Here is a 13,659-nt window from a genome sequence, read left to right as displayed (position 1 = left end):
GAAGTTCTAAGCACATTATGTGCCATAAAACATAGAAGTGATAAATGTGTTTTGACTGAGTTGATGTTCACCTGTGGTGTAGGTATTTTGAATGGTGAAAATAGTCTCCAGAGGCTACAACTATTTTCTTTGTTCTGCTAGTACACTTAAGTGAATAGACTTTCAAAATGTCACTCACTGCTATAGTATGTATTAAGGAAATCATACCCAGAACTGTTTTGTTTTTTTAAATATATCTTTATTGATTTCAGAGAGAGGAAAGGAGAGGGAGGGAGGGAGAGAGAGAGAAACATCAATGATGAGTTATTGATCGGCCGCCTCCTGCACACCCCTGACTGGGAATCAAGCCCACAACCCGGGCACGTGCCCTGACCGGGAATCGAACCCTAATCGCCTGGATCCTAGGTCGACGCTCAATTGCTGAGCCACACCCGGCCGGGCAGAACTGTTTTTCTTAATTCACAAATCAGTCCTATATTTTTCCAAAATACTAGTCTGAAACTCCTTTGACTACTGATGATGTGGATACTTTATAAGTTTGCAAATAAGTGTCTTCCTTAGGCTTTTGTGATGAATATCTTTTTGTTTTCCTTTTCAGTGTACTTCCACGGGTGTGCCAGCTCATGTGCAAAGCAGATCTATGTTAAGACCACTGGAGCTGTCCTTACCCAATCAAACCTCATATTCTGAAAATGAAATTTTAAAGAAAGAGTTAGAAGCAATGAGAAATTTCTGTGATTCAGCAAAACAAGACCGACTCAAGCTCCAAAATGAACTGGCTCACAAGGTGGCTGAGTGCAAAGCGTTAGCATTAGAATGTGAAAGGGTCAAGGAGGATTCAGATGAACAGATAAAGCAATTAGAAGACGCATTAAAAGATGTGCAGAAGAGAATGTATGAGTCAGAGGGGAAAGTTAAGCAAATGCAGACGCATTTTCTTGCCCTTAAAGAGCATCTTACAAGCGAAGCAGCTACAGGGAATCACAGACTAATGGAAGAACTGAAGGATCAGTTGAAAGACATGAAAGCAAAATATGAAGGAGCTTCAGCAGAAGTGGGGAAATTAAGAAACCAAATCAAGCAAAGTGAGACGTTGCTAGAAGAGTTTAAGCGGGATGAAGGCAAGCTGATAGAAGAAAATAAGCGACTGCAGAAGGAATTCAGTATGTGTGAAATGGAGCGAGAGAAGAAAGGGAGAAAGGTCACAGAGATGGAAGGCCAGTTAAAAGAATTGTTAGCAAAGTTGGCCCTTTCCATTCCAACAGAAAAATTTGAAAACATGAAAAGCTTATTATCGAATGAAATAAGTGAGAAAGCAAAAAAATTAGTTGATATGGAAAGAGAATATGAAAAATCTCTTAGTGAAATTAGACAGTTAAAGAGAGAGCTTGAGAATTTTAAGGCCAAGCTTTCTCAGCATGTCAAACCAGAGGAACATGAGCAGCTCAAGAACAGATTAGAACAAAAGTCAGGGGAACTTGGGAAGAAGGTCACTGAATTAACATCTAAAAACCAGACTTTACAAAAGGAAATTGAAAAGGCTTATCTGGATAATAAGCTCCTCAGCCAGCAAGTACATAACTTAACAACTGAAATGAAAAATCATTATGTTCCTTTAAAAGTAAGTGAAGAAATGAAAAAGTCACATGATGTAATTATTGATGATTTGAATAGAAAGCTTTTAGACATAACACAAAAATATACAGAAAAGAAGTTGGAAATGGAGAAATTGTTGATGGAAAATGACAGTTTAAGTAAAAATGTTAGCCGCCTGGAAACTGTGTTCATACCTCCTGAGAAACACGAAAAAGAGATAATGACTCTGAAATCCAATATTGTTGAACTTAAAAAACAACTCTCTGAACTTAGTAAGAAATGTGGTGAAGACCAAGAGAAAGTACATTCACTCATGTCTGAAAACACTAACTTGAAAAAGACTATGAGTAATCAGTATGTGCCAGTTAAAACCCACGAAGAGATTAAAACTGCACTGAGTAGCACATTAGATAAAACTAACAGAGAATTACTAGATGTGAAGAAGAAATTTGAACATATAAATAAAGAACTTGTAAAAACAAAAGATGAGAATGAAATACTAAGAAGAAACCTGGAAAACACTCAGAACCAAATAAAAGCTGAGTACATCAGCCTGAGAGAGCACGAGGAAAAGGTGAGTGCTGTCAGTAAGAGCATGAGAAAGGTTCAGGATAATAGTGCAGAAATACTGGCCAACTACAAGAAAGGCCAAGAAGAGATTGTGACACTGCATGCTGAAATTGAAGCCCAGAAAAAGGAACTTGACACAATACAAGAGTGCATTAAACTAAAATATGCTCCAATTGCCAGCTTTGAAGAGTGTGAGAGAAAATTTAAGGCAATTGAGAAAGAACTAAAAGAACAGTTGTCAGAGCAGACACAAAAGTATAATGTCAGGGACGAAGAGACCAAGAAGTGCAAACAAGAGAATGACAAGTTAAAGAAGGAGATTTTCACTCTTCAGAAGGATGTAAAGGACAAGAATGTTCTCATTGAGAATGCTCATGAAATGGAAAGAGCATTAAGCAGAAAAACAGAAGAGCTGAACAGACAGTTAAAAGACCTGTTACAGAAATACACGGAGGTAAAGAATGAGAAGGAGAAGCTAGCAGAAGAAAATGCCAAACAGACTTCTGACATCCTTACAGCACAGACACTTTTGCAGAAGCAGTATGTTCCATCGGAACAGGTAGAGGCCCTGAAAAAGTCTCTTAATAGCACAATTGAGACTCTAAGGGAAGAAGTGAAACATAAGCAAAGGTGCTGCGAGCAGGAGCAGCAGACAGTGACCAGGCTGCATCAACTGCTGGAGAACCAAAAGAACTCTTCTGTGCCCCTGGCCGAGCACCTGCAGATGAAGGAAGCGTTTGAGAAAGAAGTTGGAATCATAAAAGCCAGCCTGAGAGCGAAGGAAGAAGAAAACCAAAACAAAACTGAAGAAGTCTCCAGACTCCAGTCAGAGGTTCAGAATAGTAAACAAGCATTAAAAAACTTAGAGACGAGAGAGGTAGTTGATCTGTCTAAGTATAAAGCAACAAAAGGTGATTTGGAGACACAGATTTCCAACTTAAATGAAAAATTGGCCAATCTGAATAGGAAGTATGAAGAAGTGTGCGAGGAGGTTTTGCATGCCAAAAAGAAGGAACTATCTGCAAAGGATGAGAAAGAATTACTACATTTCAGCATCGAGCAAGAAATCAAGGATCAGCAGGAGCGATGCGATAAGTCCTTATCGACAATCACAGAGTTGCAGAGAAGAATACAGGAATCAGCTAAGCAAATCGAAGCAAAAGATAATAAGGTAGGCCCTGGGCCGGCTGCACGGCTTTGTGTGGGAAACCCCAGAGCAGAACAGGGCGCTGTTTTAGCAGCCTAAAGACAGATTTACAAAAGCATTAACATAATGACCATTAAATGCCACCTTTCTGTTTGACTTACTGGTGTGTGAAAAGAAATTGGAATTGAAAAAAAAGATGGTCACACAAAAATCAAAAGTATTTTGCATTTTGTTTCCTCAGCTGGTACAGCTAAGAATTGAGGAAAGACGGGGAGATACAAGGTTCCCGTAGCTCGTAGTGGATCCAGTGGGTTTTAGGGTATCTGAAGAATGGTGAGGGAAGGGAGTGGAAAAGCTATGTTTCTGGCCTGCAAGAAACCAAAGATGCTGGGGAACACCCCAGTGTGAACCTTGGTACTCATACCAGCACACCAAGCCCTCCTGCTCACTGTACATTCTGTCCCCATATTTTTCTACAGACTGATCCCCTTACCCAGAATGTTCTGCCCTGCTTTGTACTGAGTCAAATTCTGTTCATTCCTTAATGCCCGTTTCAACACTTGTCCTCCCTTCTGAAGCCTTCACTGTCCAGCCTAGTCCACAGTAAACTATTCCTCTTCCAAAATGCATGTTTTGTTTTGGCTTTGCCATCCACTTAAAACATATATATTACAGTGTAAAAATTATGTGGTTGATCTTCTCAACTAGTTTTTAAGAGAAATATTGTAACTTATCTTTTCTTATTCATTCTCATGGTATAATTTATAGGATGGGTGCTCAACAACATTTGAAGAACTAGGAGTCACATAAAGTATTTACTGTGAAGACAAGAAATCAGGGAGACTGACTACAATTTTATCAGTTCAACAAATAATTGTTAAGTGCCTTCTGCATGCCAGGTGCTATGCTCAGTGCTGGGGACACAGCAATGAGTAAAAGTAGACACAGCCCCAGCCCTCCTCAGCAGAGAGGTGCAGGCACTAACTGACACCTTTGCTCACGTGACCTGGACTTTAAGTGGTTAATGGAAAGTGGTCATGAATATAATAGTATATCATTAGAATAGCAAGTTATTAATGTCTACTTATAATTGTTGCTGTTAATTGAGCATGTACTATGTACCAGGCATATCTTCATTTATGATAGCATTTGGTTTTCTTAACTATGAAGGATTTTCCCTCTTTCACTGATAAATTAAGGCTTAGAAAAAGAAAGGAAGTCAGCCGAGCTCACGTAGCAACAAACATCAGATCTGTCTAATTTAAAGGCTTAAAGCTTGTGCTCTTTCCACTATTCTAAACAGCCTCCCTATTTTTTTCTCTCTTTAAGACAAAGTAGTCCAAAATCATACATTCTTAAAAGGAATAAGGCACATAAGTTAATGCCAGATGTATGTGAGCCATGCTTTTTTACTTTTCAAACTTTGTTGGGGAGAATCTCTTCTACCTTCCTATGTTTCATATGACCCAGAAGATAGTCTAACTAACTTCATAGGTACTTATGTATTATCTAAAAATAAGACTGGGGTCACACTCAAATCTGAGGATATACCCATATTCATTCTTAATTTGGTAATGCTTTTGTAAGGAATTCCTGAGAAGAATGTAATTCAAGAAATTGAATATATTGTATATATTGTGTAAAAATGTTTATTGTAAGCAAGTGAGTAATATATGTTTTTCCCACAACTTTTTTCTTTTTTTATAAGATAACTGAGCTGCTTAGTGATGTAGAAAGACTAAAACAGGCACTGAATGGCCTTTCACAGCTCACCTACACGAGTGGGAGTCCCAGCAAGAGACAGAGCCAGCTGATTGACACTCTGCAGCATCAAGTGCGGTCCCTGCAGCAGCAGCTGGCTGTGAGTACCCCAGGCCCGCAGGGCTTCATGCATCCACTTCAAACATATATATTACAGTGTCAGAATTATGTGGTTGATCTTCCCAACCAGTTTTAAGAGAAAAATTATAACTTATCTTTTCTTATCATTCATTTTCATGGTATAATTTACAGGATAGGTGCTCAGCAATATTTGCAGAACTGGGAGTTGCATAAAGTGTTTATTGTGAAGATGAGAAATCAGGGACACTGAGTGTAGTTTTGTCAGTTCAGCAAATAATTGTTGGTTTTTTTTTTATGGAGTAAAATTATAATTTTTATAAGAGTTATAGGATAAGCACATGAAGGTTTTATTGGCAGATTACTTAAATTAAAACAAAGCTATTGACAGGCAAGGATGTGAAGTGAAACTAGATGACAATAAGATAAAAACTGACAAGGATGAGAACAAAATAATTATTTTAAAAGAGAATGATTTGAGTTTGAAAAGAGGCCTTTGGGAAAATTAATGAAGCCCTTGAATATATCTGTGAACCTGGCATTATTGATGATTGTGCTATGAAAATTAAAAGTGAAGGGAAGTTCTATAGTGCTATCAGTTTTTTTTTCTTAAATCAGCTCTGCCCATTGTTGGTGCTTTCTTAGTTCATTTAAGAATCCAGGGTAGTTTAAATTATAATATAATTTTTTTAAACACAAGATAAAAATTAACAGTATTTTTAGCTTCATTTGTTCCTTATGAAACCTGCAGTTAACATTTTAAAATAGTTATCCTGCACTTTTGTTTTGTTTTTGTTTTTCTTAATTATCTTCATTGTTGAAAATATTACAGATGTCCCCTTTTTACCCCCATTGACCCCCTTCACCCCACATCCACCCCACCCCCAGGCCTTCCCCAGACCAGTGTCTGTGTCCATGGGTTATGCTTATAAACATGTAAGTTCTTTGATTAATCTCTCCCCACCCACTCCCCACTCCCCACCTTCCCCCTAAGATCCCTCAGTCTGTTCCATGCTTCTATGTCTCTGGATCCATTTTGTTAATCAGTTTAAACAATTGTTACATGCCTTCTGTTAAATGCAGGATCACAGTAGCTTATATATGTATAGAAGCTTATTTAGAAATCAGGTTGATTTGTGGCTGTGATCAGGTCCAAGAATGTAATTATTTTTGCTAAAAGTTACTTACACTAGTGGTATAATATACTTCATTTAGTGCCTACAGTCTGCCAGGCACTATACTACATGTTTTACATACTTTAAACTTTATTTTCATCACAACCTTAGAAGTTTTATTCCCCCATTTGACATTGCATGTTAAGGAAACAAAGATGAAAATACTTGATGCATGGGGTCATATAGCTAGGATTTAATCCTGAAATTTGCTGACTCAAAATCTGGTATCTTTCCAACTGCAGCACACTCTCTAAAGTATTGGTTCACTAAACTAAAGGGAGTTTTAAAAATCTTTTTATGAGTAAAGATAGGCATTCCTATGGTTTTATACCTTATATATTATCCAGATGTTTTAATATATATGTATATCCATATACGTACCTCTATCCTTATAAATATCTATATCAATATATATATCCTTTATATATTAAAGGAAACATCTGGATTAAGAAGCTGAAGATGAGAGCTCAGTTCTAAGCCCTGCCATTTAAAAGCGAGTGACATGGAACATTCCCCTTAACACTTGGCTTCTTCATTCATAGAATAGGACAATAAAAACTGATTACTTATTTGTTTGTTTGCTTTTTAATTGAATGAGCTAAAATAATATACGTGGAAATGCTAAGTAAAACATAGCCCAATCAAATATAAATCGTTGCTAATATTTTTTTATTCTATAGGTATTTGTTATGAATTATTTTTGAATAGAAGAAAGTTATTTTTTTAAAGTTTTCATTTTATAACACTTAGATCTTATCAAAGGGATATGGTAGTCCCTTCAGTAATCAGAAATATTTGTTTATTGTTTAATACGTTCATGACACTGTGCTAAGCTCTGCCAGGGACAAAGAAAGCATACAGTTCCTGTCCTCAAGGAGTTCTGGGTAGTTATAGAGGCAAAATATAGACCTAAAAAAGTAAAATAACAAGAGAAAAAATACCAAATATAGAATTGTGAATACAGTCCCAGATTCTAAGTGATAATTAAGTCCCAGGAAGGATAGGTGACTGTTATGGTAAGAGCTAGCTTCAGAGAAGTAGGGAATAACTGGCCTCAACTTGCAAGGTAGATGGTGTTTTGGTAGGTAAGAGGAAAACAGAATCTTCTGGGCAAAGGCAATGACGTGAAGCAAGGCATGGAGGAGCTGCAGGTGGCCTGCCCGGGACAGGGAAAGGCCCATCAGCTTCGCTAGTAGTGGGAGTTGTATTTGCAGTCAGATTGTGAAGGCTGTGAGAACCAAGCTGATGAGTTTGGATTCTCTCTTCTATGTAATGAGGTATCACCCAAGGTTTTAAAGCCAAAGCGATATGAGGAAAGAGCTGCTTCTATCTCCAAAGCACGATAGAGAATAAAGTCTAGAGACGGGGACAAGATGAGAAGCTTTTGCAATAATCTAAAGCGTAAGTTGATAAGTGTCCACATGATTTCATGGCATTAGATGTGAACTAAGACAGTCATTTCATGTGACCTAGGATAAGCAGAATTACTTTCACTATGAACGTTCCCACACATTCATGAGAAAAGTTCATACTGTTGTTATGCTGTGGAATTTTGCATGCGGTGGGTCCAAGGTAGTTTGTTACAAGAAGCAGCAGGAACACTTTAATAATTGTTTTGTAGCCTCAAGCCTGAGGACCAGCAGTGTCACAAGCCTCCATGTGTTTGAAAATACGAATGCTGATATTCTTATCTATCTTCCCACATTTCTAGGATGCTGACAGACAGCACCAAGAAGTAATTGCAATTTATCGGACACACCTTCTTAGTGCTGCACAGGTAAAGAACTGTTTCTCCTTTGGAAAGGATATTATTTTAGAGAAAATATTTTTTCATGTTCAAGTAAATTTATGTGGTCACATTTAAAGTAGTTGTACCCCATATGCTTATTTAAAAACAATTGTTTTTTTTTTAATCATGGCTTGCATATCTCCCAGAGAAATTTACAAAGCTATATTGCAACACAACATCTTAAATTTAGTGTTATCTCCATCTGCTTGTCACTCATTTTATAGACAGTTTGGCAACATATGATGGCAGCACACGTTGATACTACTGCTAGCTGGAGATGATGCCTTGACAGCCACACGTGGCTGTCACCAAAAGAGGAGAGTGGAAAAGATACTATTGTTTCTTGGTAGCTCAGGAGTATTTCTTTGAAATGTAGAGAATACTATAAAAGTACAAAAATGATGAGTAAGGTGTGCACAGAATTGTAATAATTTAAGGAAAAAATTTGGTTCTGTTAGGAGATTATCAATAATATTTATTGAGCCTTAAACTCAGTGAAGTATACATTATACAGTCTTTGAGTATATAATGAGAAAGCTATTTTAAAAAAAAAATCATACCAAGAAAATGTTTAATATATGAAGGATGCTATACTTAATGCTCAGTAGAAACCCTATGATCAGCCTCTCCAAAATTCTCAGAATAGATTTTTCAGGAAGATGTCCTAAAAGAGACAATGTTAGAATAATGGGGGCGATATAAAAGGATTGTTAACGATTTGAAGTGTATCAGGCCGCATGGTTAAAAGAAAAAACATAGATGTTGAGAGAAAACTTCAAAGAAAGGTGTTTAAAAAAAAGAACTAGGTAAAATAATGAAAAGGAAGAAACTATGACATCAAATTCTTAAAATAAAAAAGCTGAATGGGAAACCAATGGAAAAGAATGAATGGTATGATAGAAGAATATCTTGGACTACTTTATTTTGAGTAAGTAAAAGAGAGGCTGGGACAGGAAAGTATATTGCAGTTATCAGGGAAGGCTGTTGAGGGACCACAGAATGGGAAGTTTAGGGGGGAAATAGAAAGTATAGATCTGTATTAGAGAGGGTGAGGAACTCACTCAGCTCAGGTATTGGCCAAGGGAGGAAGGGCATGCTTTCTCGAAAGACACTGCAAACTAACAAGGTTTCCAACTTTGTATGTATGCTTCTGAAATTATTTTCTACTGACTCCTAAAGAAACATAACAAAAGCAGTGGCATCTGAAATAGTCTTGCCTTCTGGCATCATAAAGTTAACTAAGAAATTCAGTTTAGTCAACTGTGGATAATGTTTGAAATTTAAACATCCTGCCTGTTATAGAAACAGATTTTAGAAAGAAAAATTTTTGTATTAGTAGGAAGCGTTTTGCTGAAACCTATTCAAGTGCTCCAGCAAAGAAAAAGAAGTGGGAGCTGTAATAAGCCCACCATATTGACTCTAATTTAATCAACCCTCTTGCCATCTTTTTAAGTTTAAAGTATTTTTTTCTAAATATAAATGGCTAAGGTTCAAGTAAAAAGATCTCAACCTCATCAGGATAAGATGGTGGGCTTATAGCGTTGGTCAGGGCATTACGGAAAATGGGCATTTATGCCCTGTTGGTGGGAGTGTAAATTGTTATAATCTCCATAAAAGAACATTTTGTAGTACTTAGCAAAACTGAAAATTGAGCTTATTTTTTGACCCATCAATTTGTTTTCTGGGAATCTACTCATAAGATTGGAAACACCTTAAAATGCCCATCATTGGGGGAATGGGTAAAGAAATTGTGATACATCCACACAGTGGGATGTTATATAATATTTTTAAATAATTAGGGAAATAATTTGGGATAGCTTTCTATGACACCAGGTAGAAAGGCAAGTTGCAAAATTATATATATGATTCTATTTATGTAAAATATATAATACAGGGATCTTTCATTAATTACTTTTCTAATTAAAAAAACTTTAACCAGGAGCAAGAATAAAAATTTCTTTGTAGTTTACTTTGCTCATTTATAACTCATGTTGTCCCTTATCATCCGAACTGTTATAAGAGAGAAATGTGTCCATTCTCTAATAATAGATGTTAAGAAAAACTGGTGTGCACTACTTTTTTTTTTTTTTTTTTTAATATATCTTTATTGATTTCAGAGAGAGGAAGGGAGAGGGAGAGAGAGAGATAGAAACATCAATGAAGAGAGAGTCATTGATCAGCCGCCTCCTGCACGGGGAATCAAACCATGATCTCCTGGATCATAGGTCAATGCTCAACCGCTGAGCCACGCCGGCCGGGCTGGTGTGCACTACTTTTAAATTTTTTTGTTTCCAGTGTAGAGCTCTAAATCCTTTAGGAAATAAACTAAGGTAGTGAGGATTTGACATTTGGTGAATCACAGCCAATTAGGCCCTATTATAAAGCCTTAGTCTTTAGTTAGGATTCTTGTGTAAATTAAGATGAAATAAAATAGTTCTCTCCTTTCTTCATTGTCTCAAGGGTCACATGGATGAAGACGTGCAGGCGGCCTTACTCCAGATTATACAGATGCGGCAGGGGCTTGTGTGCTAGTGGTCAGTGCTGACCTGCCCGTGTCCACTTCACCCGCTGGTGCTGAACATTCTGTTGCACGGCATGGCCTTTCTGGGCCTTCCTGTGCTAGTGTAATTGAAGTAAAGTGTATTTTGTCCCATTAGTAGGTTTTTAAAAATTAGATGAGTATGTTACTCTTTCAGTATCAGTTTAAATCTTATATTTCATATATGTTAATTTTACAGTTAAGCAAACAACATAATACTTTGCCTTGGACTGGCCACGTACTTTTAAACCATTAAGTCCCTAATAAAATGAGCCATCTGAGTGAGGTTGAAGAGGAATTAGGCTGAAAAAATTGTTTAAAGATTTCTCTCAGAGAAATGAATTTGGTCAGTAGCCACTTTTAAGCTGATCAAGAGATCTTTCAGCTCTTCGGTCTGAGCCATGAGACCTAATGTGGTTTCAAGGAATGCAATATAACTTGGCAGGCCAAGTTGTGCTTTTATTGAAGTAACTTAATGAGTGCCTTTGACTTTTTTTGGAGGTACACTTTTTTCTTCTTATACTAGTAACTTTTGTGCCTTTTCAGATAAATTTCTTTTCCTAATGGTTTGCAGTGCTAAATTACATTTAGATTAAGAACAGGCCAGGGTGGACTATATCAGGAATTTATAATAAGATTGCCTCATTATCTCCACAACAGTATCTTAATTTTCACTGTGGTGACTTTTCTTACTGCAGTATTTAGAAAAGTATAAATGGCATGCTAGATTTTTCAGTGTTAAAAATTTTAGACTTTTTTAGCAGTTACTTTGACATTTGCTACTATAGTAACCAAGCACCCATTAAACATGCATCCTCCAAATGTTTATACTTATTTATAGGAAAATTGCACTAATGAGATTAATAATGTGAAATGCAGCTTTCTTGCAAAATTAGCATGAGAGAATTGGTTTTAGAAAACAGATCTTTAAGATTTTAAACAAAAATACAATAATATAGTAAACTTTAAGAGTATAGATAGTGAGAAAATAATAAGATTGGACATATTCATAGTGCATACTCTGTTGTAACGAACCATTTTTATTAACTACATCTCATTAAAGTTTATGTTTTGTTATTTTTATTAATTTTTATACTGTTAAGATTGAAAATTACTAATTTGACTGTTAGCAAATAAACTGAACAAGTGAATTATTTCCACCAAGTTTTTTAAAATTGCAAAGTGTACCTTAGCAATAATCTTTGAACGTTCTGAACCATACTTTTGATCCCATTGTGGTATCATAACAAGGACACAGGACCATCAATACAGCTTTTCCCACCAAAGAAAAAGTCCTTGTATTTCTTCAGTGTAGAAACAACAGTGAAAAGTCAGAATTGGGTTTATTCTTAATTCTTTAGATAGATATACACAGTTTACATAAGCAATATTTGGATTCTTTAATTTTTATACTTAATGTGTTCTGCAGCATGGGTTCTGTTTCATGAGTATTAGGTCTCCTACTGAAGCTCTGGAGTGGAGAAGGTTCTTAACTGAATAGTCACATTTGTTTTGTATTTGGTGGAAAGGGAACTCTATGTATATTTTATTTTGTCTTCAGCCATCAATAAAATGTTTTCTGTGAAATACTTTTGAGCATCCTTATAAGTAAAACAAGTCCATTTGCTATCTTTGGAGAATGTGGTGTAGAGACTGATGGGTTCCAAAGTACAGGTGGTGATACCTGATTTCAGTTACTAGTAGAGTGAAGGGAGTATCAAGGTACCGTGAATTGGCCCCGTCCTCTCACTCGCTCACCTTTCCATATCAAAGGCAGACACTGCATTTACAACACTGAGGCTAAAGGGGTTTTTTTGTTTCTTTGTTTATTTTAATCTTCACCCCAGGATATTTTTTCCTTTGCTCTTTGGAGAGAGTGGAAGGGAGAGTGAGAGAGAGACACATGGATGTGAGAGAGACACATGGATGTGAGAGAGACACATCAGTTGATTGCCTCCCACACGTGCCCCTACCAGGGCCAGGACTGAGCCTGCAACCGAGGTAATCCCTTGGCGAGAATCAAACCCAGATCCTTTAGTCTGCGGGCTGGCGCTCTAACCACCGAGCCAAACTGGCTAGAGCAAGGCTAAAGGCTTATAGATAGTAAACATTGGAACATAGATAATGAGTGATGCTGGTGCCTCTGTTGTCCTGTGTTCAGAAAGACTGTGAGGTCTGAACTTCTAGCAAGAGGAAGATGGGTTGTAGTCTAAGATGTGGTGCTCTCTGAAAGAATCTCTGAGTTCCTGTGGGGTACAGTCCTTTGTTGAAAACTTTATTACTATTCCATTGTTTAGCCCCCCCGCCCCCGCTGATTCATTAATAAAGCTCATTCCTTTTAACAGAGGATCAGTGTTGTAAAGAACTATTAACATAAAATCAAATATCTAATGAACATCTTCAAGTTTCATATACAGTCACTAATCACTTGCTATACCTGTGCTGTTCTAAAACTCCAAGTTAAATCAGCCTAACCTTTCTTACAGCTTTTTTTTTTGTTTTAACCTTTTCTCTTGACCCAACCAAATGTTATATAGTTTAAAATGTTCTGTTATTCTAAATGCATGGGATTATTGCTGCTTAAAAAATCTTGCAGCTTTAGAACTTGAGCACTTGTTTCCCTCAGTGCTACTAGCTGTCCGCTAACCGGGACCTAAGCGCTGTTCTCATGCACACGCTTCTTACCTATCTGAAGGGCCCATGTTCTTGGCTCACTTGTTTCAAAGTAGAATAGGGAGAGTTTCAAATGAACTGTCGGTGTCCACGATGCCTGCTTACACTGGTGCCTAACAAGCCGGCAGTGGTTACAGGCATCTCTTGACGTCTGCTTCACCGTGGTGGAGGAAAATGACTTCGTACAGCCTCTTTATTTTCCTCATCACTGAATTCCTCAATCTTGTGGAGATCGTTCTTCCTCTTGTATGTTCTGTGCATCAAAGTAATGGCACCACCTCTGGCTCTAAAATAAGGATTGAAAGGGGGTTGCCTGTGATGAGCATGCAAA

General features: G+C 37.1%; 1 protein-coding gene across 4 annotated transcripts in view; it reads left to right on the top strand.

Annotated features, from left to right (window-relative positions):
- UACA (uveal autoantigen with coiled-coil domains and ankyrin repeats) overlaps nt 1-12,244 on the top strand; it is a 98,772-nt gene extending 86,528 nt beyond the window's left edge. For all 4 annotated transcript variants that reach the window (XM_081155404.1, XM_081155406.1, XM_081155407.1 and 1 more), the window contains 4 exons: nt 599-3,337; nt 5,022-5,174; nt 8,039-8,104; nt 10,577-12,244. In XM_081155404.1, the coding sequence (XP_081011530.1) occupies nt 599-3,337; nt 5,022-5,174; nt 8,039-8,104; nt 10,577-10,648 (3,030 nt within the window). In that variant the 3' untranslated portion in view covers nt 10,649-12,244. The remainder of the gene's footprint in view (nt 1-598; nt 3,338-5,021; nt 5,175-8,038; nt 8,105-10,576) is intronic.
- Nucleotides 12,245-13,659: the final 1,415 nt, after the last annotated feature.

This window comes from Miniopterus schreibersii (assembly GCF_964146895.1).
Source record: "Miniopterus schreibersii genome assembly, chromosome: 1".
Taxonomy (NCBI): domain Eukaryota; kingdom Metazoa; phylum Chordata; class Mammalia; order Chiroptera; family Miniopteridae; genus Miniopterus; species Miniopterus schreibersii.
Note: the sequence above shows the minus strand (reverse complement) of the source record. Positions and strands in the feature narration are given on the sequence as shown.